Below are 27,697 nucleotides of genomic sequence, written 5' to 3'. Positions count from 1 at the left end.
GGTGAACGTGATGAAGAAGGGATGACCGCTGCTCCAGTCAAAATAATTGTTGACCCATAAAGCGCAGCTGCTGAAGGCTTTGGTCCTTCCTGTGCATGCTCCAGGGAGACAGAAAAAAGCTGTTTCTGAGCCATGCGCAAAGCTGCTCCCCCCGCCCCATGCAGGTGGGGAAAACCAGTGGAGACTGTCCCTGGACAATTTGGTCCAGCTGTGGCGAGGGGCCTGATGGCCACCAGCCTGGGGTAAGGCGCTCCTCCAACGAGGTTCTCTTCCTCACAATGGAGGAAAGTGATGCACTGAGTGGGAACTCCCGAGAAATTTCCTCAGCCCGCATGTGTTCCTCCAAAAGTCAAGATCCACGGGTTGCCAAGCCCTGGAATCCAGCGAGAACTGCAAATCCACGAAAACCCATGAGCTTTTGCCCATCTGAAAAACTCATAGACATCTTCCTCCAACACAGGAATTCTGTAGTGCAGAGGCAGAAACCTCCACACTCCAATAGTGTTCTCCTCTAATGGAGAAAATTGAACTTCCATTTCTGAAGGCACCTCTTCCCAACCGTCACTCCATTTCTCGTGGAGGGCAATGCTATTGTCGGGAGGAGAAGGGTTAACAGTACCTTCTCAAGGAAGCCAAAGTGACTGGCCACAACGGGCTGTGCAGGGTCCCGCAGGGTCCAAGAGAAGGTCTAAGTGGCATCTCCCATCTCGTGACTCACCAAAGGAACACCGGACACTCTCTGTCAGTGTTCAGCAAACCTTTTCGTGTTCAGCCTCACCTGCAAACCCAATTGGATCCATCCAGCTCCTGGTTCTTCAGCCAATGTCAGAAGTCACCACTTATCGAATGCAGGGAGCCCCCAACGCGGCAAATGATTGGTATTTGACTCCATTGTTTTAGAAGACTGAACAATTGCTTTATTAAAACTAAACTACATTACATTATACTAGACTATATTAAAGAGATACTAAAAGAGACTAAAGAAAAACCCATGACTGTCTCCAGACAGTCAGGACACAGCTTTTTCCCAACTGCCAAGGAAAAAAAAAACCTCATCAGGATCCAACTGAAAAATCACTTCAGGTAAAAAAATCTTCCTAAACTATTCCATATGTCCAAAAACAACTGGAGCAGCAAGTAGAGACAAAAATTCTTTTCTCTTCTTCTCTGCTTCTCCAAAAAAAAATCCTGTGAGAGAAAATTATGTCCCTCTCTGTTCAGAGATTGTGAATGCCACATTGAACAAAAACAAAAAAAAAGAAAAAGAAAACAAAAATCTTGAAGAAAAAGAAAATCCTTCTCAAATGGCCCCAGCAGACAGAGCCTTCCAAATCAGCCCTCCACAGAGCTCCAGCAGCACAGCAAGGCTCTGCGGCAGAGACGAGGCCGTTTCTTCCATGCACTGAGGAATTGATCTTGCACTTTACACCATGTGGAGGAGGGAGCTCTCTGAATGGCCCGGAGAACGAACCCAGTTTCAATTGCAAGGTTTCTGATGGCGGGATTGCTGTCAAATGCCATTTCTTCAAGGGCTGCAAGAGAGAGCAACAGAACCAAGGTCAGATCCTGCATCTGTGGGGAGCGGAGGAGAGCCCCCTGCGAAGGTCATCCCGGGCGGCAATTTCCATGTCCAGGAGGGATCAGGCCAAAGCTGCTGGCCACAAAACCCCATGTGCCCTTGAAATCTCAGTGTGCTCTGCCCACACCACTCCTCATCCGCACAGGCACCAGAGACCTCTGCAGATGGGGCAGGCCCTGAAGATCCCCCATGGCCAGCTCAAGTTGTCAGCCCACTGCCCTCACTCACCATCACAGATGACCTGGAGCTCTCCTGGCTGCCCCCTGAGGTGCCGCCCGGCGATCCCTGTGAACACAGACCCTGTCACGGCGGCAGCGGCACAGCTCCCTGCCAGCGGCGCTGCCAGCGCTGCGGCCACACGCCCTGCTGGCCCGGCAGGGCTCAGCCCGGGCCCTTGCCGCACGCTGCCGCCCAAGGGCACGGCTGCCAGAGGGCGGCAGCAGCGCCCGGGCCAGGCGGGGCTCCACGGCGCCGGGCCCGGATGGCGCTGCCGGGGCAGCGGGCGGGGCTGGGGCCGAGCTGCGGCGGGCCGGGGAGGGAGCCCGGCCTCGGGGCTCACCCATGAACCTGATGGCCGCCTCTCGCAGGGGCTCCTGGGGGCTCTCCAGGTAGCGCAGGGCCCGGTGCAGCTGCTCGGCCGCTCGGCTCGTGTCCTCTGCCAGCTGCAGAGAGCGGCAGCAGGGAAGGCTTGGCGCGGGCTCAGCCCCTGTGGCGGGCGCTCCCTGCGCCCAGCCCCGGCCTCCCCTGCCCGCACAGCCCTGAGGCGCGGCCAGCAGCCGCTGGCGCCGGGCTCTGCAGGGGGCAGAGGGCCGGCTGCTGCCCGGGGAGCCGCGGGGCCGCCCCGCAGCCCCGCCGCGCCGGGGCTCCATGGGCACCCGGCTCGGGCCCATAGCAGCCTGGAGAAGACCCCGCGCTGCCTCTGGGTGCAGCAGCGGGCAGGGGCACAGCTGCCAGCCCCGCACACTGAGCACCGCGCTCAGGGGCCTTCTCCAGGCTGAGGCTGGGGATTCTCGGTCGTCCTTACCAGGGCCTCGCCAAACCTCCATGTCTGATCCACCTGTAGCATTTGTTCAATATCCCTCCTCTTCAGGAATCTGGCTGAAGAATGCAGTGTTTCCCGGGAAGCCTGGAGAGCAGCAGAGATGTGGAGATGGCCCCACAGCCCAGGGCACAGGAGCATCCCAAAGCCACAGCCTGGGGGAGGCTGCAGCCTGCAAGGCGCCAGGACAGGAGGCAGCCCAGCCCCCTGCCAGGGAGACAGCAGCCGGCCACAAGTACTCACCTCAGCAACAATCTGATTCTCATCATGGCAGTGGAAGGAGAGTGGCAGCAGGCTCTGGAACACGTGTGACTTCAGGGCCTTTTTTCCATCTTCCATTAATAACTCCAGCATCTCTTGAAATAGAGTCATGGAGCTCAGCTGCACCTGGCTATCATCCTGTAGGAAAGCAAGAACAAAAGAGCTCAGCATCAGCTGCTTCGGGCCCAGCAGGGCACAGGCCTGCATCTCCACAGGGCACCAAGTGCCCGGGCAGCAGCCAGTGCCCGTGGCTGTGGGCACAGAGCCTTACGCGGTCAAAGAGTGGCAGGAGCGCCTCAGCCAGCTGCAGGGCGAGGGAGCTGGGTATTGGGGCACCATTATCCAGAAATAAATATCTGAGTAGAAGAATGGTCATCCTGATCATGTCGCTCTCTTTTTCCTGCAGGAGCTCCACAAGACTTTCAGTCAGGCTCCACATTTTGTCAGCCTGTGTGGAACACAAGTTTGTGAAATGCCACCCTGCTGCAGCAGGGCCTAGAGGCCAAAGCCTGTCCCGAAGCACTCGGGCAGCTGAAGCGGGAGGCAGGAGAGCTGGGAACAGCTGCCCCAGGGCCCAAAGCTCAGCCAAGCCCAAGTGACAGCGTTTTCCAGCCCCACGCTGCTGGCAGGGCTTCAGCCACTGCCCCCTTCTCACCATCAAGGGATTCTTGCTTGCCACTGTGACTCCTCGGAGTGCCAAGTGATGCCTCTCCCTGTATTTGCTCTGCAGGTTCTTCGACATGATCTCCAGAACACTGTCTCTGCATTCCTTCAAGTCCAGGCACTCGAGGACCTGAAAGGCAGAAGGCAGTGACAGGGCACCCGGCCAGCAGGAGCCCGGAACCGCACAGGGCTGGGCCCAGGCAGCAGCACAGGTCCCAGGCAGGACCTACGATAGGGCAGAGAGCTGGGAGACATCTCAGCGTGGTAGTGCACCTGGAGAAGGCACGGCAAGACTTGGAAAGATGCCAGAGGGAGCAATGTCCCCAGTGCACCCACAGAAGTGCTTCCATTCCCACCGCAATGCCATGGCCTCAAAGGCTCACAGGGACCAGCTGACGTGGCTTGGGTCGCCATGTGACTCATGGGGGAATGGAAGCCTGGCCACAGGCTGCTTACTTGATCTAGCCTGGAAACACCATTCTCCACAAGCAAATGCAGCAGGGTGGCACTGGTCTCCTGTCTGAGGACCTCTGAGCGAGCTCGGAGCCCAGTGCCCATGGCCCTGGCCTCTTCCTGCCGAACACTCTTAATGAATTCGCAAATGAGCTGTAGGAGAAGGGCAAGAAGCCACGGATGTTCCATGGAGTGCTCCACACACGGTGCTCGGCCGAGCAGGGACAGCAGGCCCAGCCCAGGTGGGCATGGCTGCAGGTACCTGCGCTGTTCTGCGGAAGCGGCCACGGCTGGATTGCTGCTCTTGTGTGCGCTCCACGGCTGCATCTGGCAAAGAGCGAGCACAGCCAGAGCTGAGGGGCTGCGGGAGAGGCCGGAGAACACAGCCCAGCCCTGCGCTCCCCAGGCAGGGACAGCCCCGGGATGCCCCAGGGGGATGGAGCACGGCCACTGCGGGGTGTCTGCCTGGGCCCTCTTCCGTCCTGTCCATGGGCATGGCCCCAGGGGATGGGATGGGATGGGATGGGATGGGATGGGATGGGATGGGATGGGATGGGATGGGATGGGATGGGATGGGATGGGATGGGATGGGACGGGATGGGACGGGACAGGATGGGGCCAAGCTGGCTGCAGTCTCCAGTCCTACAGCCCAGCTCTGCCACTCACCCTCCTGTGGTGGATGGAATGGCACCACCTCTTCTGTCTCCTGTCCTGGGTCAGCTCCAGGGCCTTCTTCCTCCTCCTCCACCCAGGGCATCCTAGGGTCTCTTGGGGGTCTCTGCTCCATGTCAGTGACTGGAGCTAGTTGCAGGACAGATGCCTTGGAAAAGCTCCGGGGCACCAAGTCCCACGCTCTGCCCTCGAGGGCACTGCAGAACAGAAGCCTCGGAAGGCCACAGGTCACCAGGTCCTGTGCTCTGGCCTCGAGGTCAGCTGCAGGAACAACACCTCAGAACAGCTCCAGGTCAGACAGGAACGAGTGCGCTGTGCGGGGGCTCCTCACAGCACCGCTCTGTCCCGTCCTGTCCCGTCGCCTGCTCCGAGCGCTGTGGAGTGTTCTTGTCACCCCCAGCTCCTATGTCACCACGTGTCACAAAGGACACACTCCTCCATTCCATGCCACGGTGACCGTGCTGCAGTGTGTCACAAACGGCCCTTGCACACACTGCCACCTGCCCTGGGGCCGCCCCCAGCCCACCCAAAGTGGCCCCGGTTGGAAGGAATCCCTGGCCCCAAGTGTCTAAGGCAGCCCGACAGGATCTTTAGGAAGGGCTCAGCCCATCAGCAAACGCTGCCCTGCTCTGCGGGCTCAGGGCAGCAGAAGGAGCCCCCAGGGCTGCCGAGGCAGCCGCGCTGGCAAGGGCATGGGGCCTTCCACAGAAGCTGGCACGGCCTCCTTGGGACACGTCCCGGCTGCTGGCCATCCTAAACCCGCGGCTGTGACAGGCGCAGGGAACGTGTGGGCCAGGGCACCAATGCTGCTCTGAGCCGTGGGGCCCGGGCAGCGCTGCCATCAGCAGGTGTGGCAGAGTCCCCACCCAAGCAGACCTGCCACCCCCCGAGCCCTGGCAGCGCTGCTGCCCCTCTCCTGCCCCAGAGACCTGTGCCCCGGGGGGCTTCTGTGCCACAGGGAGCCAAAGCCCACGTGCACTGGGGGCTGTGCTCCTCCCTGCAGGGGCTGTTGGCAGGAGCATCTGGAGCACTGCTGCACCACTTGCTGTCAGAAGCTCTTACTACTTGCTGAAATTATTTTCTTATTGAAGTAATTTCCTTCAGCACAAAAGCATCTTTACCATGACAACACGGAAAAATCTGGCATTAAAGACTCCTCAGTTCAGGAAAGCTTTACTTTCCATTTCTCAACTCAAGTAATTCCAAAAAGTTGCAAACTCCCCCAATCAATTGCAATCGACTGAGAACATGACAGTTGGAAATTGGCTTCCCATCTCAAAGCAGCATCTCATGTGCCTTAATGTCATGCATTGGGAGTCACTTTACAAACATAAGACTACACAGAGGCAAACAGAAGGCCATTCTTTGCTTTCAAACGATTTTCAATGAATGGATGATAATATCCTCATTCACTTAAGGAATAGAAGCTCTAAAAGAATGAAAGTCCACTCAGTGTTACAAAAGTAGCTCAATGAAATGAATAGATGGCAAAAGGGCCAATCGTCCCCCTGGTAGAGATATCTAACTGGCCAATAAAGTACAGCTCTCCCCTCTTCTTCCCTGCAGGAGAATCAGGACCATGAACAGAAATAGTCACAGCTGTTCTTTCTGCCCTCCATAACCAGTGTTGCACCAAACCACAGATGCTGCCTTCAAACTGACTCCAATTCCATCCAAGACCTCTCCCCTTCCAGACAACTCCTTCCCCAACCTGCCCCCCAACACCAATGCCCCCAAACACCCGCACAGGAGCCCTCAACACCCCGCCAGGACCCCCAGCTGTCCCTGTCCCTCCGCAGAGCTTTCCCAGCCTCCAGCAGACCCCCTGGTTCCCTGCACATGCTGTGGGATGGCCCTCAGGAGGATCTGCTCCAAGGCCTTTCCCGCGAGCAAGCTCAGGCTTCCAGGCCCATGGTTTCTGGATCATCCTTCCCACCGAGCCTTCCTGTGCACGGCTGTTCCCTTGGCACATTTGCGCTCGGCTGGGACTTCTCCACTCACCCAGGGCTGCTGCTAAAGGATCAAGAGCAGCCTGGCAAGCTCTTCCTCCAGCTGCCTCTTTCCTCTTGGGGGAGGAAGAACATTCCACAGGCAAGAAACTGGTGCCTCCACAGACCCTGGATCCATGCTGGGACAGACAAGGATGTGAAGTATGTCATATGGAGAAACTCTTTATCACTAACCGCTCGCATTTGTTCTCTCTGTTCCTTTGTTACCCGTGGTATAAAGCAATACTCACTCGTTTGTCATACGCAGAGGCCCCCGCCTACACAGCTCACTCACACCATGTGGGTTCAAGTCTGATGGGTGCCTTGCACAGGTGGCACAGGGAGTCCCACCTACACGGTCCCAGGTCAGGGGCGAGCGTCCCCTTGGTGGGTTAGAGTCCCAGAGTTCAGGAGTGGTATGCTAACTGGCATTGATTAAATGTGGCTGGAATTTGGATTGGGAGCTGGTTTAGAGAGTTTATTAAGTCTGGTATAATATCATGTGTGTGTCCATGTGTTAAATCTGTCAATGCAACATCGTTTATTCTTTGCTTATGTGAAGATAAGGAACGGAATGTGCTCAACACTGTTACCTTTTTCCTTTGGGCATGGAATGCTATTAATTGGAGTAGAAGTAGTCAGAAAATTGAGTGTGCGTTCCAAGGTTCATCGCTAAGAATGCAAGAAGTGGAGACACAGTCTCAGAGGGAAACAGCATTGTACGGTTGTCCTGGGTTGACTATATGATGCTTTTATCCCCAATCGTCTTGTTCTGTTTATACTGAATAATAAGTTTTACACCTTTAAGACTCTCTTCCAGACAGTGAAGAAGGGAGGGAAGAAGCGCGCAGTTTGTTTTCAGACTGCTCTCACTCCTACACATTCCTGCTCCTGGACTGTGTTGTCTGCGGATGGACAGACAGCCGGACAGAGCTCCTTTTTTCCCTTTTTTTTTTTTTTTTTTTTTGCTTTTCGTTAGTTTTAGCTAGCTGAGGCAAAGAAGTTCCCTGGACTGTGATTTTTCCTTTTTCTTGGACCTGTTCAAGCCTGCTCTGGATTGAACACCCAGAAGAGCACCGGCAGCTCCACCTATGGCCCCCTGGCCGGGCCTGGGCCGCGGCGTTTCCAGCACCACAGGGACTGATCAGAGACTGAGTGAGCCAAGCTGCAACCTGGGGAGGGGACTGTTCTGAGTTTGCCTTTTTTTTTTTTTTTGGAGTAGTGAGAAGTTTTATTGTTTAATATTGTTTGGGTTCTATTGTTTAATAAACAGGTTTCTTTCCACTTTTTCTCCAAGGAGATATTTTCTCCAGAACCGGCTGGAGGGGGGAGGGGCAATTGGAGCTGCTTTTGTAGAGAAGCCCCTTTGGGGGTTATGTCCCAAACAAGCCCCAAACCAGGACAATGGTCTTGCAGATTGGAAATTGAAATTGATTGTCTAGAGAACTTAAAATACTCTCAGGAGGTTCTGGAGGACATAGGTCCCTGGCAGCCTAGCTGGGAATTTTTTCCAGCAATAGGATGATATCTTTTGGATGCTCGGAGCACCTTAAGCGCTCAGACAATTTTCTAGTTTGTGGGAAAGCCCCTAAGTACCCTTTTGTGTTGTATGAAAGAGTGTGAATATGTGGAACTGCATTTGCATTGTCACCCAGAGGGGCTTGGCAGGTGAGGGACAAGGAAGAAGTAGATGGTGAGAAAGGCCAGAGTGACTCTGACACGAATGAGACTTACAGTCTGACAGGAACCAAGTGCAGTAGCTCTACCTGCATTTCCATTTTCTGATGACGGGAGTGGCAGGAAAAGCAAAGTGACTGATGCCCTATGCTCCTTGTAACCCTCTGATCCCTTGTTTGTTGTGTAGGGGGCGTAGAGATTGTAGTCCTTGTAGTGGCTCAAACAATTGGCCCATAGAAGAGAGCAATAGCGTACTTCTCTAAACAACTGGATGAAGTGAGTAGGGGACAGCCTGAGTGTGAGCAGTTGCTGCTCTTGTTTCAAACATCCAAGAAGCCTGAGAATTCACTCTAGGTAAACAAATAATTGTATTTATCTCACATTCAGTAGCAGCAATTCTTGAGCGAAAGGGGGGGCGTTGGCTTTCACCCTCCAGATTGCTTAAACATCAGGCAATTTTGGTGGAACAATGTGGTATTACCAAACTAATCTCTTCTCTAGTTAATCCAGCAGCATTCCTGGCCACTCACCAGACAGACAAGGAACCTTTGTAGCATGGCTGTATCAAAACCATGAAGTCACTTTATTCCAGCTGCCCAGATCTTAAAGAAACCCCAAATCCAGGAGCAGAATCTCAGTACACAGATGGGAGTGTCTTTGTAAGAGCAGATCAGTGAAAATCAGGATATACAATTAGCACAGAGCAAGTCAGCTCAGAAGGCAGAGATAATCACTTGAACCCGCACCTTCTGACCAGCCTGAGGAAAAAGGATCAATATATGAACAGATTCCAAGAATGCCTTCAGAGTAATATGTGCCATGAAGCAGTTTGGAAAGAAAAAGGAGTATTGACAGCTCAAGGAAAGCAAATTAAGCATACAGAAGAAATCTTAAAATTGCTGGAGGGAGTACTAGTACCTCAAGTGGTTGCAGTTATGCACTGCAAAGGACATCAGAAAGGAGAAACAGACCCCAAAAGGGGTAACAGGTTGCAAAAAGAGCAGCAGAACAAAGCCATGCTGAGGTTCAGGCACTAATTCCCAAAGGTAAGGAAGAATATGACAATGATGTATGTCGTAGAATCAGGAAGATCTAGAATTAGCAAGGAATTTAGGAGCAGAACGAAAATATATTGTTTTTGGAACTCCTCGGGGATAGACAATTATACCTGAAAGAGCATTGTTAAAATGAATTAAGGATGAACATAATTGTATACACTGGGAAGGGGATGCCTTACATAATTATTTGATGAGGACAAGTGTAAGATGCAACCTGTACTCTAGTGGAAAGCAGGTAAGCCAAGGGTGTGAAATAATGTCTCAGAACCAATCCACAAAATAGGACTAGAGTTGACCTTGGCACAGTAGACAAGGGACAATATCCTGGACAGTACTGGCAAGTTGAGTTTTCTGAATTGCCAAGAAAAGGGGGCTCTAAATACCTTTTACCTTTCACTGATACCTTCTCAGCATGACCTAAGGCATTCCCAACCCAAACAAATAAAGCCAAGGAAGTTGTCAAGATTTTGTTAAACAACATAATGGCCTGGTTCAGATTGCCTTTAGACATCTCCTCCGATCGAGGGCCATGTTTCCTAGCAAATATTGCACCGCAACTTTGCAATAATCTCCAAATCCACTGGCACCTACACATGCTGTATTGGCCCCAGGCCAGCAGCCAAGAGGAAAAGATGAATTATCTGCTAAAACAACAAATAGTCAAAACTGGACAAGGGGCCAACATACCTTGGCCCCAGGCCCTACTTTTGGCTTTATTACGGATTCCAGGAGACCAAGAACAAAAGAAAATCTGAATCCCTTGGAAATACTGTACAGAAGACCATATAAGCATAACTATCAAGGGGAAGATACTGTACAAGTTGGGGAGGGGTATCTGCAGAACCATGCTGTGCAACTAACACAACAGCTGCAGCAAATAAATCAACACATTTTGAGCAGAGGAGCAAGAGGATGCTCCTCTCCACAAATCCAGCCTGGGGACCAGGTATATGTCAAATCCCCTGGGGGAAAGCCTCTTATCCCAAAATGGAAAGGACTCTAATTAGTACTTTTAATCACTTATACAGCCTTTAAGGCTTGAAGCGTTAACCTCTTGGCTACACTATTCCAGAATTAAAAGACTTCTGCAAAAGGCAAGTGGAGTCCACAACTGGACCTCAGAAAGAACAGAAGAAACCAAGATGCGCTTCACACCATCATCATCTTCCCGATATTTCTGATTAGAATCCAAGGCACAGTAGATGACTGTCACTACCATCATGATCTCCTTGGCCTGTGAGATCCTGGTAGATGGAGCACTCAAAAATATTCAGGACCTAATTGGCTAAAGGGGATTAATAAGGTAAAAACACTTTACGCCATATTAAGGATTAATGACCGAGCAGTTGAAGATTGAGGAAAACCTGACTCCATGCTGGCCTTTCTTGTCCCACCTGAAAGCAGGACCTCTATGGCATGTAAATTTGAAACTCACAAACCTCTTTTAGATGAGATTACTGCAGTGACCATGTGCATCCGTGACCTTTCTAACAAGCAGCATGTGAATCCATTCTCATGTGATTCCTATCAGGATTTTTGTGCTATGCAAATTAAAAGGGGAGACTATAACCTAGCACAAGATAGTTCCCTTCTTCTGTGGGGCACAGGTGGGGTGGGAGGACCATCATCACACAGAGATACAGGAATTGAGCCTGCCAGGAATGCGACCCAACACATATTGTTTCCAGCAGGCAGCTCTTGTGCCACTAGAATAATAAACCATCCTGCTGGTATGCTTAGTACATGGAACAGGTCTCACAGAGGATTTGCTTATGAGAATTGAATTTCATTCTTGGCATATTCCAGGCCATCAGAAACAGTAACCAGTCAAGTTGGAGGGGAAGCCGGGAGCACAATCATCCTGTTAGGGTATATCATGCCCAATGTCATGACCGTGTGATGGCAACCCAGATATGCATGGAATCCTGACAGCACAACTACATCCTCTTATGGGCTGAGGTACTCAGAATACTCAGCCATTTGTAGTGGGAACTTTAGTAAAGTAAGTGTCCTGTGTAACACTACCAGGGGCCAGTGGAAGGTTTCTGAAGGTTTCTGAAACGCTTGCCTAAAGGCAGGCAATGTATCTGAAGAAACCAGTTACCATGCCTTGGGTACTCGACAAGGAGTGAAAGAGAACGGGTCACACAATACGCATTTAAAATTAAAACAAACAGCTTTACATTAGCAAACAATGGCATAGTACGGGACCCATATGTGAAATAATATAGTCTTTCACTCTGTGGTAAAAAAAACAAATGAACAATTGTTGCTTTTAGATCCACAGTACTCTCTGAAAAAGCTGGATGTAAAGATAGAGGTTAAAAATCCAAAATTAAACAGCAATATTACCCGTTCATACAGCAAAGCCTAAAAGTCTGGAAAACATGGATACATTCCCATTCACCAAATCATAGGTCTAAAAAAGGCTTAAGGGGATGGTTTGGGTCTGAACTGGGAATATGAAATTCTATTGATCAAGAAGTCTTAATAAATGAAGCACTGTGAGTTTTTATATTGGACAGACACAAAATCCTCTCAGATCAGCCCTGCTAACACTTTCCCAAACCCACAGCCTGGCAGCTAACCTATTAACCACCCTGGCCAACAATACACAGCAGGGTTGTTTCCAGCAGTCGTTGGCTTTATGGGAAAACTACAGGGTAACATTTCTTTAGCATTTCAGTGTAGACAAGCTCAGCTGTGGCTACCGTTTGTAATCTCAGGAAAACATAGAAAAAGGAGAGCTGGGGAAATTGCCATGAGAATTAACTAAATCGTGCCTAAAAATGAAACCACAAAGGAATTTGAAAAAGACTTCCACACTTGGTGGCAATTGGTCAGTTTCACATAGAATGAACAGAACCCTGCAGTCTTTTACATTAACCATTAAGAATGCAACAAAATACTGTGTAATTCCAATTTTGGCCCTTGGAGCTATAAGAACTTATGTAACTGTCAGTCCTATTCAGCATAATGTGTGGGCCATTTTCAACAAGAAAACTGGAAACTGGCAAACTCTTAGTATCAAAGCATGTGTGCCAAGGGATGCACTGAATTTTGTGTGCAAAAATGCAGGGCTTGACAGAGAGGATCGGTGTCTGCACACTGAGGGCAGCCCTTGTATTTGTGAAATGAGCCCAGTAACCCATGCACAGTCACAGGTATGTTATGTGCGAATGGGGTGTGCCTGTGTGAGATCTGCTTGCACAACTATTACAACAGATTCATTAAATGAAACTGCTAATAGTACTGACTTCTCTATTTGTAATTCACAAACAAAAGTGGATGTGACTTCAGCTGCACCACACAATAACTTCTCTTGAGATTATGCAGAATGCGTACGATGTGTATCATGAAGCACCCAAATTCCAAACTGGAAGGAACATTGATGTTCTAAAACAAATGCTGTACCAGCCTAATATAGAATGGCCAGTGGCAGAAGTCAAAAATGCATCTCACAGAGCCTTATGGACACTGAAATTGGTATCAAAGAAGTTACCAAAATCATCACCAAAATAGAGAAATAAAGAGAACATCATGAGTCAGATGTCTTCTTGTGATGGACAAATCTGCAATCACCAACAGCTCCTCCGAGTTTTACCTTCCTCAGCAAACCAGTTCTAATTAAAAAAAAAAGAAATGAACCCTACTCTTAACCATCATGAACCTATGGATGTGGTAGAAAATTAAAAGAGCAGCATAACAGTACATATGTCCTGTGGACTGTGGAGGGAATCTTGCAAAAGAATTTGCATCAGGATAAAGAGAAGGGGAGGATGAAACAAGGCCTTTGTTTGACACAAGCACAAGCAATTCACATAAGCAAACAAGTACTTAGCACAGACACAGGTAAGTACCTAGCACCAGTTAGCATAAGAAAAACCTGGCAGGTCTAACTTGACAGGAGAGGGACTTGAAGAAAGCTTTAGACACATTCTACCAGAAGAAGGAAGGGCAAGTAGGGAATGAGCCTTGGGCAGGGAAGGCATGAGGAAGAATTGCTGCTTTAGGGCATGGAGACAGCTCTGGCCAGCGCCTGGACATCAGCTTCAAGTACAGGAATCTGACAGAATGTATTTCTAACCCCCTGCCTATGCAATCACCTCAGCAGGGTAAAGATGGATGGTATTTTTGATACAATTCCTACATCAACCGACTGAAATCTATACATGGCAGAAAAAACATTTTGGTGGGGTGCAGACCCCTGACCTCCCGTCAGCTCAATAAAAGGGCTTTTGGTGGACAATGCATTTGTCTGCAGATTTCTTTGAATTAGGGAGACCCCTCGGGACTGCTGTATCCTGAGGGAACACCATGGGCCCTGACCTGTGCCTCAGCTTCCAGGACCGCTCTTGGCCAGCATCCTGATGTGGATGCAGGACAGCTGCGAGGCACTGCTGGGACCCAGCGGGACAGGACCGGCTGTCTCGTGCCCACGTAGCCCCCCTCACACAGTCAGGGCCACCCCGAACCCAGACAAAGGCTCACGTGTCAGCAGAGAGGAGCAAGGAGCACTGGGCAGCTCTCAGGGTATCTCAGCGTGGTGCTGCAGTGGGAGGGGCAGGCAGGCCACCCAACTTCAGGGCATCCCCTGCATCAACAGGGCGTGCATTTTGTCCTTTTCATCCCTCCACACCAGAACCAGGCCTGACATCTCCTCCTCTGCAGTTTTTCCACTTAGGACGTCATCTCACGCTTGGCCAGTGCATCAGATGAGGCCGCAATGGCTTCTGATACCACCTCCATGCCAACCACAGCTCCACTGTGTGCTGTTCCTCTTTCACAGGTTAACTTCCCATCAACTGACCAATCCATTGTTTCTCTTAAGGGTCACATTCCCACCAGTTCAACCATAAGGTTTCCTTCCCTGTCTGTTCTTCATTATCTTGCTGACGTGCACAACAGCGGATCAAATGTGGCTGGGCCTCTAGACTCGACTTGGCTCCTGACACACGGGCTCCTTGTGCCACTGCTGGCCTTCCGTGTGCTCAGCAGGATCTGTACCTGCACAGGGTTGTGGAACTGCACCTTCAGCACAGGGACCGTGCCAGCCTGAGCTGCCATCGTTCCTCTGGCTCTGTGCACAAAACACGGCGTGGCAGAGAACGGCAGCAGGGGCCTGTGTGTCCCAGGGCGCCGGATTTGTTCTGCTGCAGCTCCACAGGGATGCAGGCAAAGTGAAGGAGCCAAACTGTTTAGTAATGGCAGGGGAAGCAAAGGAATGAGTTGGGAGGGGGAAAAGGGGAAGGGCTGGATCTGAGGACTAGAGGGAAAGAGCCATGAACAGGGAGGGAGAATGGAGGGGAAAAGAAGGGATGGGCAGAGTCTGAGGGCTGGAGGGAGGGAGCTATCTATAAGCAGGGAGAGGGCTGAAGCCATGCAAGTTTCCCACAGGCTCAGCTGTGCCAATCACGAGCTGTGCCTGGAGCTCCAGCTGGTCTCTGCTGGTCTCAAGGCAGTCTCATCTTCCATGGCATTTGCAGGTCTTCTACAAACACTGGTTCTTCTGAGCCAGTTCTGCAGCTCTCCCACTGACTATCTGTTGAATTACTATGTTTGCCTGGGAAGGGCTGTCATCTCTCCTCAGGGCTTGAAGGGCTGGAAGGGAGAGGAACAGAGCCACGGTCAGAGCCTGGATCTGTGGGAATCCTAGGAGACCTTTCTGCCAGGGCCATCCCACCCAGCTCTTGCCATGGCCACAAGAGAGGGGGTGTCAACTGGATCAGCTGGACACCCAATCTGCCCCACCACTCCCCCCCTTTCAGGCCATTCCCACTGACTAAGAAGGTGTCTTATTCTTTTCCATCGGTGTTCTTCCGCCTCTGGGTTCAAGGGAATTGTGGTTGGCAGCCACTCCAGAATGCCTAGTTCATTCTTCATTCTTGTTTCGGCAAGAACCCCTTGTGTGAGGACACGAGGCTTGACTCCATTTGCATCAGAAGGCTGATTTATTATGTTATATATTATACTAAAATACTACATTACAACTATACTAAAAGAACAGAGAGAAGAGATCAGAAGGCTACAAAGACAAGAATAGAATAGGAATGTATAACAAAAATCCTGTGACTGCTCACAGCCTTGGCACAGGTGGCTGTGATTGGTCACTGATTTAAAACAATCCACATGGACCAATGGAAGATGCACCTGTGGCATTCCACAGCAGTAGATAGTTATTGTTTACATTTCTTTCCTGAGACTGTCAGCTCCTCAGGACAGGAAAAATCCTAGCAGAGGCTTTTTCACTAAAATATCATGGCAACAGTTGTCTTCACGTCAGGGGAGATCTCAAAGGTATCAGTCAGCTCTAACCTCTTTTATAGTCCTTTTGAAATGGGGGAAGGGGACCCATTTCAAAATAGTCTATTGATAAAGGGTACAAGGAGTCCATCAGTAGTCCATCAGGAGCAGGTGTTGTCAGCAGCAGATGTCGTAGGCAGGAACCATTGTCTTCTCAGTCCAGTGGTCGCTTGCAAAACTTTCTCCGGTCCCCACGCACACCTTTCCTCACCCTACGGTGGGGATTTCACTCTCAATCCTTTTGGGAAGAAGAGGGGAGCTTTTCCATGTAGGGGTCGCACGTCTCAGTCCTTGAGGGAGAACCCTCTCCCATCTCAGTCCATCTGTCACGGTGGATGATGTACGGGGAATGGAGGGTCTTTTAGTGGTGATCTCTGGGAAGGTCATTCCAGAGAGAAAGTCCATGCAAGTCAGAAGGGTGGAGAAATTCCAGCACTAGTGTTGCTAGGTGATGCAGGCGAAGGAGAGCACACTGCCCCTTCTTGGGTGCAGTGTTCCATGAGTTGAGCAAACACACCCGTAGGCAATAATCTGGCTTGGTGGACCGGACAGACCTGGATTTTCAGAACAGGATCTTTCCCTTTCCCCGGTGGTCTTGGCTTTCATGACGATCGAGAGGCAAAAAATGAGGGAAGTCTCGGACAGACTCTCACAGATGGTTGTGAGGCAAAGGAAGGGAACTCCAGACTGTCTCTCACACATGCCATGTGCCAGGCAGGATTTGGTGTCACCCAAGCACCCTCAGCCCCAGGCTGGCAGAGCTCCAGGCCCAGGATAGCTGTCCCTGGCCCCTTTCCCAGCTCCATGTTGGCCACAGGCCTTGCCCAGAGCCAGACGCCACTGGCAGCTTTCCCCCTTTGGCCACGCACAATTCCCTCACGCTGAGTGGCACCAGTGGCACCTGGCTTGCCTGCCTGAGCCCTGGGATCCGCCAGCCTCTTCCAGGGCACCCTGAACCCCGTTCTACCCAAAAGGATGGCAGCAGCCCCTGTCCTCCGGCCCCCTTGGGAATATTGCCTGCTGGGGGTCTATGTACAAATCACCAACAGGATGGGACTGCTGTGGAACACACCTCGAGCTGTTTATTTGCCAGCATCAGTCTCATTACATGGTTATGACAATGGGAAGATTGCAGCAGCTCATGTCCCTGACAGCAGACCGAGAACCCAGTGTTACAACTCCAAAGTTTTTTGGCCAATCACACAAAGCAAAAGCATATTGACAGTAGCTCTATCCAACCACTAGAAAAACACGTACCTTTGGGTAAAATAATGCTTGCTGATTTTGAATACAATACCTGTTTGTAAGCCTTAAAATACAATGCACAGAGCTTAAGAATTAAGCTTAGAAGTTCCTAATCTCTTTCTAGATATACTTTTCTGTAGCTTAGGGAGTTCTTCTAGCCAAGCGTTAATACACTGACCATTGTTCTCTTTGTCCTTATATTTCTACTACTTACATTACTTTTCTGCTAACAAACCTTAGGGCTACCACTTAGCTCTAATCACAGTTCTGCTGTCTCTGAGGCCTGCCTTTTGCAGCTTTTCCAAAATCCTCTGGCTCTGAGCATTCCCACAGAGAATGTGGCAGGGAGCTGAACTGGTTTAGGACAAATTAGGGGAAAATATCTCCAAAGGAGCCCCTTATAGGAAACAAAACCCTCCGCACCTTCCCCCCTCCCTACCACTGGGTTCGGGAAGAATTTCTTCAGAGGGGAAGTGGAAAAAGCTTGTTTATTAAAGAACAACAAAAAAACACTCCCAGCACAAGAGAAATAGCCCGAGATGGCAACAGATGTTTCACCAGTCCAAGGGGTCGAGCCGTTTCTCTCTTCGCTGCGGAGGGTACGAAGCTTCTCTTGCAGACCCCGGACAGAGCCCCTTGCCCGGCGCCGGTCCGATATCTTCGGGGGGAAAAAGGGGGGGGGGGGGGAAAGGGAAGGAAGGGAACAACAGAAACCGGGGAAAGGAGGGAAAAAAAATGGCGAAAAAGCAAGCGAGCTAAAAAAGCAAGAAAAAAAGAAAGAGAAACAAAGCTAGAAGAGCAAGCAAGAAGCCAGCCGGCCAAGCAGCATGCAAAAGCCGAGCCCCCAAGGCAGGGGCGGGGGGGGAAGGACAAAACGATAGACACAACAAACGAAGCAGGGAACAGAAACCACGATTTGGGATAATAAGCATGAAAATGTCCTGTCCCCACGACATTCCACCCCTTATCCCATATCGTGAACATGTTATTGAACAACGTAAACTTTCTTCTCACTTGCTCCAACCTTCCACACTTACACGTTTTCTTTCATTCTTACTTGCTCAGACCTTCGACACTTTCATATTTCCTTCTGTTTCATGTCTATATGATCTAATGTACAGACAATGGTGGTCACGCTTAACAAACAATGATATCATCCCACAATCAGATCTCCCTGAGGTACGCAACGGGTTGTCCCATCTTTCTGCATTATCCACCAGGTATAACCTGGTCCTTGAGCAAAGACAACCCCACGAATGGGTTTGCCTGTACTCGAGGCAGGATTAATCCATACTGTCTTCCCCAACAAACCTCTGACATGGGCCACTGGGACTTTATCTCCATCTACTATATTGAGGGACTCAGACTGGGCAGGATCTGCTCGGTTGGTGGAACCTCGAGTGTTAACTAACCAGGTGGCCCTGGCTAAATGCTGCTCCCAGTTCTTGAGAGACCCCCCACCCAATGCCTTCAAGGTGGTCTTTAACAATCCATTGCATCTCTCCACTTTACCTGCAGCTGGTGCATGGTAGGGGATGTGGTATACCCACTCAATGCCATGTTCCCTAGCCCAGGTGTTAATAAGATTATTTTTAAAATGAGTCCCATTGTCTGACTCAATCCTCTCAGGGGTACCATGCCTCCAAAGGACCTGCTTTTCAAGGCCCAGGATGGTGTTACGGGCGGTAGCATGAGACACAGGGTAGGTTTCCAACCATCCTGTGGTGGCTTCTACCATTGTGAGCACGTAGCGCTTGCCTTGGCGGGTTTGAGGCAGTGTGATGTAATCAATCTGCCAGGCCTCCCCATACTTGTATTTGGACCACCGCCCACCATACCATAGGGGCTTCACTCGCTTGGCCTGTTTGATGGCAGCACACGTCTCACAGTCATGGATAACCTGAGAAACACTGTCCATGGTTAAATCCACCCCTCGGTCTCGTGCCCACTTGTAGGTGGCATCTCTACCCTGATGGCCTGAGGCATCATGGGCCCATCGAGCTAGGAATAACTCTCCCTTGTGTTCCCAATCTAGGTCTGTCTTTGACACCCCTATCCTTGCAGCCTGATCTACCTGATGATTGTTTTGCTGCTCTTCATTAGCTCTGCTTCTGGGGACATGGGCATCTACGTGGCGAACCTTCACAGGTAGTTTCTCTAACCTGGTGGCAATATCTTTCCATTCTTCAGCAGCCCAAATTGGCTTTCCTCTACGCTGCCAGTTAGCCCCTTTCCATCTCTCCAGCCAGCCCCACAGCGCATTGGCTACCATCCACGAATCAGTGTAGAGGTAGAGCTTTGGCCACTTCTCTCTTTCAGCAATGTCCAGAGCCAGCTGAATGGCCTTAAGTTCAGCGAGTTGGCTTGATCCACCCTCTCCTTCAGTGGCTTCTGCGACCTGTCGTGTGGGGCTCCATACAGCTGCTTTCCACTTCCGTTTCATTCCCACAATGCGGCAAGAACCATCAGTAAAAAGAGCATACCGTGTTTCTTCTGCCGGCAGTTGGTTGTATGGTGGTGCTTCTTCCGCTCGTGTCACTTCTTGTTCTTCTTCATCAGCGAGACCAAAATTCTCACCTTCAGGCCAGTTTGTAATTACTTCCAGAATCCCAGGTCGATTCAGGTTTCCAATACGGGCGCGCTGTGTGATGAGAGCAATCCACTTGCTCCATGTTGCACTGGTGGCATGGTGGGTAGAGGGAGTCTTTCCTCTGAACATCCACCCCAGCACTGGTAGTCGGGGTGCCAGGAGGAGTTGTGCCTCCGTGCCAATCACCTCCGAGGCGGCTTGGACTCCTTCATAGGCTGCCAAAATTTCCTTCTCTGTAGGAGTGTAGCTGGCTTCAGACCCTCTATAGCTTCGACTCCAGAATCCTAATGGTCGGCCTCGAGTCTCACCAGGCACCTTCTGCCAAAGGCTCCAGGACAGGCCATGGTTCCTGGCTGCAGTGTAGAGCACATTCTTCACATCTGGTCCTGTCCTGACTGGGCCAAGGGCTACAGCATGAGCAATCTCCTGCTTGATCTGGGCAAAGGCTTGCTGCTGTTCAGGGCCCCAGTGGAAATCGTTCTTCTTGCGGGTGACCAGGTAGAGAGGGCTCACAATCTGGCTATACTCCGGAATGTGCATTCTCCAAAACCCTATGGCGCCTAGGAAAGCTTGTGTTTCCTTTTTGCTGGTTGGTGGGGACATAGCTGTGATCTTATTGATGACATCGGTGGGAATCTGATGCCGTCCATCTTGCCACTTCACTCCAAGGAACTGGATCTCTCGAGAAGGTCCCTTGACTTTGCTCTTCTTGATGGCAAAGCCGGCTTTCAGGAGAATCTGGATTATTTTCTCTCCTTTCTCAAACACTTCTGTTGCCGTTTTCCCCCACACAATGATATCATCGATGTATTGCAGATGTTCTGGAACCTCACCCTCCTCTAATGCAGTTTGGATCAGTCCATGGCAGATAGTGGGACTGTGTTTCCACCCCTGGGGCAGTCGGTTCCAGGTGTACTGCACGCCCCTCCAGGTGAAAGCAAACTGAGGCCTGCATTCTGCTGCCAGAGGAATGGAGAAAAATGCATTAGCAATATCAATAGTGGCATACCACTTCGCTGCCTTGGACTCCAGCTCGTACTGGAGTTCCAGCATGTCCGGCACAGCAGCGCTCAGTGGTGGTGTCACTTCATTCAAGGCACGATAGTCCACCGTCAATCTCCATTCCCCTTCAGATTTATGCACAGGCCAGATGGGGCTGTTGAAGGGTGAGTGGGTTTTGCTAACCACCCCTTGGCTCTCCAGCTCACGAATCATTTTGTGGATGGGGATCACGGCATCTCGATTCGTTCTATACTGCCGGCGATGCACTGTCGAGGTCGCAATTGGCACGAGCTGCTCTTCTACCCTCAGGAGTCCTACTGCAGATGGGTTTTCTGTCAGTCCAGGCAAGGTGTTCAATTGCTTAACGTTCTCTGCCTCTACAGCAGCTATGCCAAAAGCCCATCTGAGTCCCTTTGGGTCTTTGTAATAGCTGTTCCGGAGGAAGTCTATGCCCAGAATACACGGAGCCCCTGGGCCAGTCACAATGGGATGTTTCTTCCACTCCTTCCCAGTCAGGCTCACCTCAGCTTCCACCAGGGTCAGTTGTTGTGATCCCCCTGTCACACCAGCAATGGAAACAGGCTCAGCCCCCACATGTCCCGATGGTATTAGAGTACACTGTGCACCAGTATCCACTAAAGCGTCATATTTTTGTGGTTCTGATGTGCCAGGCCATCGGATCCACACCGTCCAAAAGATACGGTTTTCCCATGCCTCTACCTGGCTAGAGGCAGGGCCCCTCTACACCTGTTTATCCTTCTTTCCTGGGGCATATGTCTTGGAGGTTCCCTCAAGGGGATCAGACATGTCATCATCATCATCATACCTGGCTGTTCGGCTACGGGCAACTGGGGCTGCTTTCCTTTTCTTACCTTCCTTCAATTCACGCACCCGTTGTGCCAGAGCAGCAGTAGGCTTCCCATCCCATTTCCTCATGTTTTCTCCAGACTCACGTAAGAAGAACCACAACTCAGCTCGTGGGGTGTACCTTCTCTCCCCAACAAGGGAACGTCTGCGTTGGGTACCAGGGCCTCTAATTTGTACAGCTGAAATTTGGAGGAGGTCTTCCTTAATCTCTTCCCTGAGTTTCTTGCTGCTTTCCTCTATTTTGTCTTCTAGTTCCTGCAGTCGTGTTTCCACAGCTGCAATTCTGGCATGAGTCAGGCCATGTACAGCATCCGCATATGCCCGAAGTTTCTTCACCATATCGAGTACAGTCTCATATACCTCCTCCCGCTTCATTATTGCTAGAGCAGAAGCGTATTCAGGTGGCCCAAGTCGCACCACTTTCCTCCACATTACAGGTGTGCATGGTACAAAGTCCGGATTCCTAGTTGTTACATCGTCTGAAAAAATGATCTCCACCACTGCCATCTCCCTCAGGCGTTGGATCCCCTGTTCTATGGTCTTCCATCGTGTCTGCTGAACATAGAGGTCATCGGCACACAGATATCTCTGTGCCACGCTGTCCAGGACCCGTTCCCAGAGGCTGTGAGGGCTAGCCCCCCTCATCATGCCTTGGTCGATGACGGGATCATGTGACAGGGATCCCAAATGCCTCGCTTCAGTGCCATCCAGAATGGTAGCCTCCCCTGCTGCATCCCAAAGGCGGACCAGCCAACTAATTATAGATTCGTCGGGCTGTCGCCGATAATCCTTCCTTAGGCCTCGAAGGTCCCTCAGGGAGAAGGAATCAATAGTGCCCTCTGATCTTGTGCCAGTTGCTTTGATTCCTGATTTTATGTCAGGAGGTGTTGAGGGTCCTTCTCCTGCATCGTAATCATCATCATCCTCCACTGGTCGGTCAGTCTTACCTGTACACTTTCCACTTCTTGTACTAGTAGCAACAGCCCTTGGTTGAGGCTCACTGTCTGATTTAACTGCTGGCTTCGAGCCTGGGGTGTTAGCTGCAGCCTGAGTAACTGGGATAGCTGCTGATTTATCTCCCTGCCCCCCTGCCTCTGTCTGCTGCCCTACAGTATCTAGCAGGGTACGATAAGCATATGCCAGGGCCCAGCTCACTGCAAGGATCCTTTTCTCCTTAGGGTTATCCTGGCATTTCCCTTTCTGGTACTTCGCCACCTCAGCTGGGTTCTGAATTTGTTCAGATGGAAAGTCCCAGTCTACCGGATCAGAAAACTCCTTTAAAATTTGGCCCATATCCTCCCATTTCCCACACCACTCAGGACTTTTTACCCTTGGTTGTACCCCTAAATCAGGGGTCTCACCAGCCCCTCTAGAAATTGCAGCCTTCATCCTATATAAACTGCAGACAGTATAGAGCAAGGTTGTTAAATTAAATAACAGAAAGATGGTGTCCTTGGCAGTCAGGGAGAACTGAACATTTTCTAATAGAAATGTAAACAATTCGGAGGAGGAAAAGGAAAGCAAAGGCTGAATAACCTCCTCCCCCATAACAAATTTAACACACAGCTGCAACCACGAATTATACATTCCTGGAACCGATAACAACATTTTTATAAGCCCCTTGCAAAGTATCACACTCAAGCCCAGCCCGATGAATATTCTGGTTAGTGCCCTTCTGCTACAAAAGCTACGTATTAGGGACAATACCGGAGCTATTTCTGGATAAGAAAATAACCCAAGTGACCATAAAGCTATGAAAACTTCAAAGAACTCTAATGACCAGAGATAGAGGCAGGCTTTCACTCCAAATGACATTACAACTTTAAAAGGAGACATACCAATATTCCCACAAACAGTTAAAGCCAAAAATATTATTAGAGTAAAGCTTTTTCCACTTCGTCTGGTATCCCCGTACGGGCCACCAAATTATTTGAACTGGTTTAGGACAAATTAGGGAAAATATCTCCAAAGGAGCCCCTTATAGGAAACAAAACCCTCCGCACCTTCCCCCCTCCCCACCACTGGGTTCGGGAAGAATTTCTTCAGAGGGGAAGTGGAAAAAGCTTGTTTATTAATGAACACAAAAAAACACTCCCAGCACAAGAGAAATAGCCCGAGATGGCAACAGATGTTTCACCAGTCCAAGGGGTCGAGCCGTTTCTCTCTTCGCTGCGGAGGGTACGAAGCTTCTCTTGCAGACCCCGGACAGAGCCCCTTGCCCGGCGCCGGTCCGATATCTTCGGGGGGAAAAAGGGGGGGGGGGGGGAAAGGGAAGGAAGGGAACAACAGAAACCGGGGAAAGGAGAAAAAAAAATGGCGAAAAAACAAGCGAGCTAAAAAAGCAAGAAAAAAAAGAAAGAGAAGCAAAGCTAGAAGAGCAAGCAAGAAGCCAGCCGGCCAAGCAAGCATGCAAAAAGCCGAGCCCCCAGGCGGGGGGGGGGGGGGGGGAAGGACAAAACGATAGACACAACAAACGGAGCAGGGAACAGAAACCACGATTTGGGATAATAAGCATGAAAATGTCCTGTCCCCACGACAGGTTCTCACAGTGCCAAAGAAAGCTGTTGATGCCAAGTGCAGCCAGGATGAACCATTGCTGTGACTGCAGCCCCTCTCTCGGGGCCCTACAAACAGCGCTGCAAAAGGAGCCCCTTGGAGCTCTCCTGGGCCAGCGACTCCCTCTGAGTGGGGCCTCTCCCAGCCGGGAACTCTCCCGTTTGCTGCACTCGGGGATCCCTGAACAACGAGGGAGCCTGGGCCGATCCCCCCACTCCTCCAGGCTCAACCCTTCACCCGCTGGGGAGATGCCAAAGTATCCACAGGGAGCATTTCCTGCCCTCGGGGGAATTTCTCACAGGTGCCTTGCACTGACTCTTTGTGTCTGTGTGCACACAGGAGTGCCTGTGCTGGGGAGTTGTGGCAGAAATGCTGCTCTCGGAGGGGTCGGAGTGCCTTGGATAGCTGAGTCAGTCAGGCCTGTAAGTGAGGTTAAATCATGAGGTCTAAGTGAAGTTAAATGCTACTAAGGGTGGTTCTTTTGCTAAGTTGTTATGTTTAATATAAGGTATAACCTAAGTTGAATATTGTTAGGTGTTATTCCTCTTTTAAATTGATAAGTCATAGGTCATAAGTTAGGTTAAATACTCTTAAGTGCTGTACTTTTGCTAAATTGTGAAGTTTAAGGTATCACTTAAGGTTAAGGTATAAGTTAAGTCCTGTTAAGCTTGAGCTATGTTTAGTCCTGTTCACCTTTTAGGCCGTATTCCTTTTATCCTTGCCCTCACTGTCCTGTTGACACACACACACACACACACACACACACACACACACACACAGGGTCAGTTCTTGGTTTATTTCTGGTTTGATTGTCTGGATTTGATTTGGTTTTGTTGTTGCTTTATTTCCCTGGTGTGCCTGAAGTGTCCAGTCAGGAGTGACTCTTGCCAAGGAATTTTGTGGTACTGTCACTTAATATTAAATCTGGCTTTTGCTGATCCCTTGCTGGGGATTTTTTCAGTGCTCTCAAGCCCTCATTTATAACAGGGTGAAGGAGCCCTGGCCCAGTCTCTGGCCCTGGGGGACACGGGGACACTGCCAGGGGGTCCCTGTCCCCCTGTCCCACCCCCAGTGCCCCGGCCCCCCGTCCCCATGTCAGGCTCTGGGGTCGATCTCGTGGAACATCCTCTGGGGGAGGCTGCGGCGCTGGGGGTGAGGGGGACCTGGGGGGACAGGGGACCCCGCTGTGCACGAGCAGTGTTGGACTGCTCTGGGGGAACTGTGAGGGGGGCTGGGGCAGAGTGACCTCCCCAGTGACCTCACAGTGCCCCCTGTGATGTCACCCAGCTTCTGTGATGACACACAGCCCCTTTGTGATGACACAGCCCTCATTATGATGTCACAGTTAATCTTGTGATATTACACATCCTCCCCTGGGATGTCACACAGCCATTCTGTGATGTCACAACCCCTGTGTGATGTCACACAGGTGCCCTGTGATGGCAGAATCCATTCTATGATGTCACAAAGCCTACTCTATGATGTCACAGGCAACTCTGTGATGACACACTACTGCTCTGTGATGTCACAGGCTGCTCTGTGATGTCACAAAGCCCCTTCATGATATCACAAGGGCCAGTGCTAGAATATCACTCTGTGATACCATAAAGCTGCTCTGTGATGTCACAGAAAATTTGGTGATGTCACAAAGTCACCATGTGATGTCACAGTCTGTTCTGTAATGTCACATCTGGCTCTATGATGTTACTTAGTCACCTAGTGATGTCACAACCCACTCTCTGATGTCACAGAGCTGCCTTCCATGAAGACAGAGTGTGCTCCATGGCCTCACACCCTACTCTATGACATTACAGAGACTTCTGTGATGTCACAACCCCCTCAGTGATGTCACAAAACCCTCTCTGTGATACCATATTGCCACTCTCTAGTATCACAGCACACACTGTGACCTTACCGCCTGCTCTATGATGTCATACAGCCATGCCATGATGTCACAGCCTGCTCTGTGATGTCACACAGTCCCCTCCATGATGCTGTAGTTGCTCAATGACCTCACACAACAAACTCTGTGATATCATAGCCCAACCTGTGACCTCACACAGCCCACTCTGTGCTGTCACACAGCCCCTTGCTGACATCACAGCTGCCCTGTGCCTCCAGGACACAGCCACAGAGGTGCCGCTGTGACACAGCCCCCTCTGGGACATCCCCCAGCCCCTGCCAGTGCTGAGCCCCTGTCAGCTCTGTCTGTGCCCTGCTGGTGTCCCTGAGCTGCCCTGGCAGTGCCCCAGCCCTGCTGGGCTGTGCACAGGAGCTGCTCCTGGCCAGAGCTGTCTCTCTGCAGCGCTGCCCTTGCCAGGAGCTGCCTCTGGGCCAGGAGCCCGGCCCAGCTCAGCAGCACAGACACAGCAGCAGGACTTTAATGACCCTCTGGGGCTTTGGTGCTCTTTGTGTCTGCCATGGCCAAAGTGCAGCCCAAGTTGGCTCTGTCAGGGCCTTGCAGCTGCTGCCCATCCCTGTGCCCTGTGCAGCCCAGGCTGTCCTACGGTGTCCCTGCCCTGCGCCTCTGTCCCTGCAGGCTGTCGGCATCCCCCGGCTGCCCCACCTGGCTGGCCCCTTCCTTTGCTGACAGCTCTGCCTCCTGCCTGCCTCTGCCCACACAAAGCCTTGGGCTGCTCCAGGCTCTGAATGGGGGATATCTTGCACCACAGCCTTGCCCTGGGAAGGAAATTCCTTTCTCCTGGTGTCCAGTCTGGGCCTCCCCAGCTGCCCTTGGTGCCATTATCTCTTTCTCTGGCTGTTTTATACAATAAAGAAAAACTCCAGGATGTTTGAAACCTCCCTTCAATCCCTCCCGGCTGCTCTTATTCTGTCCTCAGTCTCCACACCACTGAGCCCAGAGTCTGCCGCCTCTCCCTGCTGGTTATGGGATGAGGCCTCCAAAACATATCCTGATAGGTTTGTGGGTCCTCTCCAAGGTCTGTGAAAATGAAAAAAAGTAGTCAAAGTTATTTTCTCCCAAATCTTGCAGTGACAGAACAAGGCTCAGTATCTTTGAGCTGAATGAGGGTAGATTTACAATTGTTTAAAGGAGAAAATATTTTACATTTATGAGAATGGCACAAAACTGCAACTGTTTTTCCAGAGAAGTGGATTCCCCATCTCAGGAATTATGCAGAGCAAGAGCTTTGTACAACCTGACCCAGTGAAACACACTTATCCACAAGCACAGAATTCCTCTGCCTGCTACGGGCTCCAACAACTACAGCAAGGCCCTGTTGACTTCAAAATTGCTTCCTAGAGCAGAATAATCTAATAATTGTTTTAGCTCCGATACAGTGGAGTAAATAACTCATTTTATAAAATTTAGTCTGTGGTGTAAAGGAACTATACTGTCTAGTCATGATCAGAATCAATCAGAGCTGTATTTACATAAATTTATCTAGTATTCCATTGTTAATTCTCTGGGACAAATTGCATTAAGGTTCAATTCCACCTGTCCAATCTTTTATACCTTTGGCAAAGGACCCGCTCCCAAGGCTGTTGCCATGGCCAGCAGGGCTGGGCCCAGCTGGGATGCTTGCTTTCCACGGGCCAGGGTTTAGGAATGGGATTCCCCAATTTTCTGCTCCCGCTAAAACCACGCTGCTGCTCGCTGCCCTCCCGCCTTCCATGGAAAGCACAAAAAGGAATGATCCCGGGCTGGGATAAGAAAAATTTATTGGGAACAGCAACGAGATAAAAAACAAAAAGTAACAAAAATAATATTGACAACAGAAGGGA

The 27,697-nt window shown here is 50.7% G+C and overlaps 1 protein-coding gene across 1 annotated transcript; it reads right to left on the bottom strand.

Moving 5' to 3' along the window:
• Positions 1–2,555: 2,555 nt before the first annotated feature.
• LOC135287562 (uncharacterized) lies at positions 2,556–25,901 on the bottom strand. Its single transcript, XM_064400853.1, has 5 exons — positions 25,869–25,901; positions 3,535–3,672; positions 3,151–3,327; positions 2,862–3,017; positions 2,556–2,705 (listed from the first exon to the last, which is right to left on the bottom strand). Exons 1-5 carry the CDS (start codon positions 25,899–25,901, stop codon positions 2,556–2,558), a joined length of 654 nt encoding a protein of 217 aa, XP_064256923.1.
• Between the last annotated feature and the right edge of the window lie 1,796 nt (positions 25,902–27,697).

The sequence above is a fragment of the Passer domesticus genome, chromosome 30 (genome assembly GCF_036417665.1).
Source record: "Passer domesticus isolate bPasDom1 chromosome 30, bPasDom1.hap1, whole genome shotgun sequence".
Classification (NCBI taxonomy): domain Eukaryota; kingdom Metazoa; phylum Chordata; class Aves; order Passeriformes; family Passeridae; genus Passer; species Passer domesticus.
This window is presented reverse-complemented; position numbering and strand designations above follow the sequence as displayed.